Source organism: Lotus japonicus, chromosome 3, assembly GCF_012489685.1.
Source record: "Lotus japonicus ecotype B-129 chromosome 3, LjGifu_v1.2".
In the NCBI taxonomy this organism is placed as follows: domain Eukaryota; kingdom Viridiplantae; phylum Streptophyta; class Magnoliopsida; order Fabales; family Fabaceae; genus Lotus; species Lotus japonicus.
In genome coordinates this window covers 47,930,807-47,937,271 of record NC_080043.1, presented here as the reverse complement: position 1 = coordinate 47,937,271, position 6,465 = coordinate 47,930,807, and the positions used below count along the sequence as shown (strand labels likewise).

The following is a 6,465-nucleotide window of genomic DNA, read 5'->3' as shown; positions in this document are numbered from 1 at the left end:
AATAGCCCTTATTCATAGCCCATTTCCCTATTTCTATAGTGTCTTATTACTTAGTCTTCCCTAAGTATGAGAGCCCCTCTCACTTTCTCCCACAATTACTGCCACAATAATTGATCCCTTACAAGCACAGTGAAGACAGATCACACGATCAAACAAACACTCAAAATACTCTCAGCCTAACACGATTCTGTGAAAGTTGCTAAGAGAGTTACACACAAGAATACAATATGAACTCACAAGAAAACCCTAATTTCTTATTAGCTGAAATTCGTAATCTAACAGCTAGGTCTTGGTCTTCATATATAGTAGTTCCTCAGGCCTTGTCTTCAATGGGCTTGAGTAACAAAGAGTCCATAACATAACCAGGAAGTCAATCTTATTTCATTAGCAACAAATCTTTTATTACTAAGATTTGAACAAAAGATAAACCTTCCACAAATAACCATTAGATCAAATCTACTGGAATCAATTTGATCACACTCAATCAATCCATCATGCAGTGCGCAGAAGCCTTATAACAATTCCTATCTTGTTGACCACATGATCAATCCAACGCTTCTGAAAGACAGCTCTTAAACAAACACAGCAGGCCCATAGGGACATATGTGACAGCCAAGATGTTACAACATCAAGTCCCACAACTAGCACAAAACCACTTAGCTAAAATTTAGACAATCCAAGACAAAGGAACAACAATCTCCCCTTTTGTCAAATTTTATCTAATAACAACGTGCTACCCTAAATCATGCACAACAACTTGAATAACATGCAGCACACATAGCATTTCCTAGCATCATGGCTATTTTCAGCAGCTACATGCGCATCACACTAACTTCAAACAATCAAGCACACATACATCACATATATCACACCACATGCATACTACTCCCCCTTATTAGCAGAATTTGGCAAAGGACAGTAGAAAAATAACCAAGTTCCATAGAAGCAGACCAGAGCAATCAACAGAGTGTGGCAGAGTACAGAGTTATTACAAACCAGTAGTCAAATGAAACAGCCCAAGGGCAGAAAAATTACAACCAACCAGAGCAAACCAGGAGAAAAACACGACAGCCTACTCATAAGTGCTTTCAGAAGTTGAATCAGCATCAGTAGGATCTTCTCCTTGCTCTTCCACATTGTCATCATCTGACAGTGCCTCATCATCATCCTCCTCATCCAAGTCTGCCTCATCATCCTCATCATCAGCAGGATCACTCACCTCATCATCAACTGGTGCAGCAAGCATTTTGATGAGCTGATCCACATTATGCTTCCTGACCTTGCTAGCTTGAATGGTGGCTTGAAGAGTCTTGGAAATTTCCTTCAGTTCTGCCAAGATGTCATCTTTGCCAGTACCAGTCACGCCCTTGGTTCCATTACCACTAGGAGCATCCTTGGGAGCATTTAACACTATGTCTGGCACATGTGTCCCAACAAACAGTCTATAGTCAAAATTCAGAGGCAATCCTTTCTTACTGGGGGCTTCATCAGCCTGCAAGATGCTAGGATGTTGCTGAAAAATCAACTCAGTAATGAGACATGGGAACATGATTGGCAATTTCACATCATAGGAACCAGCATGTTTGAAGGTCTGCTCAAACACATGTTGTCCAAAATCCATCGTAGCCCCAGTACCTATCCAGAAGATTAACTTGGCCAGAGGGATAGTAATTCCAGAAGTATGATTTGTTGCCAGCCAATTTGCAGCACCAATTTTGCTCAACACAACAAACTTGGCAGTTAGCTTCCCAGATGGTAACAAACCCTTTTTGGGCCACTGCATCACTTGCTTGCCAGAGATAACCTTAGCAATCTCATTGAGGTCAGACTCCCCCTCAGCAACAGCTGTGGTAGACCTTCCCAGAAATTCATTGATCACAACTGGAGAAAAATGCACACACTTGCCCCTTACAAAAACCTTGTGAAACTCAGCAGACCCTGCATCATCACAGTCAGAGGGAATATTGACATTAAAATCCCTCACAAGTTTCTCATAACACCTGCCAATACCTTTGACAGTCTTCATCAACTCAGCTTTACTGAGGAGATCAATGATCTCCTTGAATTCCAAGGCCTCCTCACTTAACACCCTCTCTATAGAAATGCGTCTATGGGAGACAAACTTCCATCTCTGAGCATTATCTGCATAGTGGAAAGAAACATTGTCCAAAGGGACATCAGCAACATTCAGGGGAACTCGTTTACCCTTAACCCTCTTCCTTGCAGTTGTAGAGATGTCAGGCATGATTGGTTCACCATCTTGATCTGACTCATGGTCAGAGATATGCTTCCTCTTCTTGTTTGAAACATTCAACCCTTTTCCTTTGTTTGTTGTCTCGCCTTTGCTTTTCCTTACAGAGCCAGCAGCTTTGGAGTCCTTAGGGGTCCTTGTAGTTGACTTGACCGGTGTTGCGTGTTTCTTCTTCCTCAACCAGCTTTCTATATTCTTCACAGTCACATCAACATCATCAGAAGTATCGCCATCAGAATCAAGGATTACATGCTCTTTCCCTTTCCTGGAGGAAGTTTCTGGAGGCGCTTTGGCAGAGCCAGTCTTGATTACTGATTTCTTCATAGGAGGAGCATCATCGTGAACATCGACAGAGTCTTCAGAGAAGGAAGTGGATTTCTCCACATTTGATTGAACCGGAGGTTCAGAAACCCTTGCACTTGCAAGATCCAGCAAATCTTCAGCATGCACAATGACTGGATCAAGAATATCAGCCACATTTTTAGTATCAGACTCACTAATTGGAGAGGTGTCCTGTGGTGGAGAGACACAGAGAGTCTTCTTCTTTGTCACAACTTGCTTGGTTCGCATCTTCTTAGGAATGGGAGAGTGTCCTGGGGAAGATGATTGAGCAGCAATTCCAAAGGAAGATCGAGTAACCCTAGTGGAATGGGAGGACGGAGATTTCAAACCAAGAAATCTAACACCATGAGCATTCTTCACAGGAACAAGACCAGGAGCGCTTTGCTTGCCAGATTCCTGAGACATGTTGGTAGATACTTGAAATGAGACAAAGAAACTGCTAATTTGGAATGTAGAAGGGAGAGAAATTTGAAAAGCACAATCCTCTTGAGCACGAGCGGTTGGAGGAAGTTTCAAGATAAGTGTGAGTGGTTCCTCTGCACGGATTGTGAAGTTTAAGTAGGATGGATTATAGCCGTTACCACTCCGACATGTCATTAACTGCTATAACTCTGTTGACATACACACCCCCAATTCACTCCTTAATTTCTCAAATTTCACCGCATCTAAAGCCTTAGTAAAAATATCTGCCAGTTGTGCCTCAGTATCCACATGTTCAAGTAAGATGACCTTTTCTTCTACCAGTTCCCTGATAAAGTAATGCCAGATATCAATGTGTTTAGTCCTACTATGTTGGATAGGATTCTGGGAGATGTTGATAGCACTCAGATTATCACAATACAGCGTCATGATGTCTTGCAAGATGTTGTACTCTTTGAGCATCTGTTTCATCCAGATTAATTGTGTGCACCCACTTCCTGCTGCTATATACTCAGCTTCAGCTGTTGATAATGACACACAATTATGTTTCTTACTAAACCATGATCACTGCGAATTCTTACAATACCATAACCTTTCTCCCTTTGAATTTGCTGACACAACTCTTTAAATACACTGAAGGTATCTGATTTTTCTGCAATAAAATTAACCCAGGTGTATCTAGAGAAGTCATCAACACAAACAAATGCATACCTTTTTCCTCCTAGGCTCTCTACTTGCATTGGGCCCATAAGATCCATGTGTAGTAATTCAAGAGTTTTGGATGTAGGAACTTGCTGAAGTTTCTTATGAGATGCCTTAGTTTGTTTGCCAACCTGACACTCACCACATATTCTATCTTCTTTTATTTTTAGCTTGGGCAGTCCCCTGATGCCCTCAGTTGAAATGATCATCTTCATGCCTTTGGGGTTCGAATGACCCAGTTTTTGATGCCATAGAATAACCTCCTCCTTAACTGTTGACAAGCACTTTGAAGACATTGCTTTGTCTTGAGATGCCCACATGTAACAATTGTCCTTTGAACGTGTTCCTCTCATAACTACTTCACCATTGCTATCAGTAACCCTGCAAGCAGTTTTGTTAAAAGACACGTCAAGATCTTGATCACATAGTTGACTTATACTTATCAAATTTGCAGTTAGCCCTTCCACTAGCAGAACATCATCTAGCCCAGGTGATCCAGAGCTGACCAACTTTCCTGATCCTTTGATTTTCCCTTTAGCACCATCTCCAAAAGTTACATAGCTGGTAGTATGAGGTTTGACTTTATCAAGAAGATTCTTCACCCCAATCATATGTCTAGAACATCCACTATCAAAGTGATGACATCTCCAGCTAGAGTTTCTCCCACTCCTCACTTGAGGGTACACATGTTTGACACCTTGTTGGAACATCTGATTTGTCACCTTGAATTCTGTTCTTTTCTCTAAGGGAACAAACTTATTCTCATATTTGCTACCTTCTTCTGAAGTGGGTTCCAGGCCATATCCAATCCCCTTCATATCTTTAGCCATTTTTCCAGTCTCCAAAATTTGATCTAGCACATCACTGCGCCTGTTTAACATTCGTACAGACTTGATCATTTCTTCATGTCTTGATTTCAATACAGAGATCTCCTCTTGGAGATTCTTGTTCATATCTTTCAGTCTCTTCTTGTCAGCTTCCAGACCAGCCACAGTCAATTCCAGTTTCTTGCCATGATTGCATGCTTCTTCCCATTTGTTGAATAGCAGCCTATATGTTTCAGCAAGCTCTTCCTCAGAGATATCATCATCACTTGATCCGTTTTCTGAACTGCATCTCATAGTAAAACCTAGTACTTGAGTCTCACCTTCTTCTCCAGAATCATCATCAGACCATGTTGCTACCATTCCTTTGCTTTGCTTCTTCAGATAGGTTGGACATTCTGCCTTGATGTGGCCAAAGCCTTCACACTCATGACACTGAATCCCCTTGCCTCTGCCAGTCTTGTCTTCTTCCTTGCCCCTGCGAGAATTAACAAAATTATTAGCAGTATCAAAACGCTTATCTGAAGTGTTGGGTTTTGATCTTCTATCAAACTTCCACATGACTTTGCTAAATTTCTTCCTAAGTAAGGCTAATGCTTCAGCAATATTCTCATCGGCATCTTTCTCGCTTTGGTCATCATCTTCAGCATTTGACACAAACGTTATACTCTTGTTTTTCTTGTCAGATCTCTCATTGATAGACATTTCAAAAGTCTGCAGGGATCCAATGAGCTCATCCACTTTAATGCTGCTGATATCTTGGGCTTCTTCAATCGCAGTAACCTTCATGTCACATTTCTTAGGCAATGATCTCAGGATCTTCCTCGCAAGCTTCTCTTCAGACATTTGTTCACCAAGAGCGAATGATGCATTTGCCAAGTCACGTACTCGCATATGAAAGTCAGAGATTGTCTTCTCTTCCTTCTTTCTCAGATTCTCAAACTGAGTAGTCAGCAACTGAAGTCTGGACATGCGTACTCTGGATGTACCTTCATGTGCTACCTTGAGGATTTCCCAAGCATCTTTTGCTACAGTGCAGGTGTTGATAAGCCGGAACATATTTTTGTCAACTCCATTAAAGATGGCATTCAGTGCCTTGGAGTTGCCTAAAGCTTCCTCATCTTCTTCCTTGTTCCACTCCTCCTCTGGTTTCAGTTCAGTTGTTGAGGTTCCCTCCTTGTCAGCCTTCACTGGATGTTTCCACCCTTTGACAATAGCCTTCCAAGTTTTGTTGTCAATAGATTTGAGAAAAGCAACCATACGAGCCTTCCAATAGTCATCGTTGGTTCCATCCAAAATGGGTGGCCTGTTGATAGACCCTCCTTCCTTGCTGTTTTCCATAATACCAGAATATAGTCTCCCTGGATCTCACCCTAAGCAGAATAGGATGCCTGCTCTGATGCCAATTGAAATTCTGGCTCACCGAGGGACAGATGTTTCACACGATGTCTAAGACATCTTGTAGAACATATTATAATCAGAAAACAGTTTGACAGAAAGTAAAAGTAACAGCAACAAAACACACAGGAATGTTAACCTAGTTCGGTGCAAAATCACCTACGTTTGGAGGGCTTCAGCCCGAGAAAGATAATCCACTATATCAGATAATCAAGTACACAAGGTCTTAGATGAATAGCCCCTATTCATAGCCCCTTTCCCTATTTCTATAGTGTCTTATTACTTAGTCCTCCCCCTAAGTATGAGAGCCCCTCTCACTTTCTCACACAATTACTGCCACAGTAATTGATCCCTTACAAGCACAGTTAAGACAGATCACACGATCAAACAAACACTCAAACTACTCTCAGCCTAACAAGATTCTGTGAAAGTTGTTAAGAGAGTTACACACAAGAACACAGTATGAACTCACAAGAAAACCCTAATTTCTTATCAGCTGAAATTCGTAACCTAACAGCTAGGTCTTTG

General features: G+C 41.5%; 2 protein-coding genes across 2 annotated transcripts; both read right to left on the bottom strand.

Moving 5' to 3' along the window:
- Positions 1-1,072: 1,072 nt before the first annotated feature.
- On the bottom strand, positions 1,073-3,190 carry LOC130744245 (uncharacterized). Its single transcript, XM_057596438.1, has one exon. It carries the CDS (start codon positions 3,188-3,190, stop codon positions 1,073-1,075), a length of 2,118 nt encoding a protein of 705 aa, XP_057452421.1.
- Positions 3,191-3,196: 6 nt separating this feature from the next.
- Positions 3,197-5,880, bottom strand: LOC130744244 (uncharacterized). The gene is made up of 2 exons (XM_057596437.1): positions 3,600-5,880; positions 3,197-3,534 (listed from the first exon to the last, which is right to left on the bottom strand). The coding sequence occupies exons 1-2, from the start codon at positions 5,878-5,880 to the stop codon at positions 3,197-3,199; spliced, it is 2,619 nt and encodes an 872-aa protein (XP_057452420.1).
- Positions 5,881-6,465: the final 585 nt, after the last annotated feature.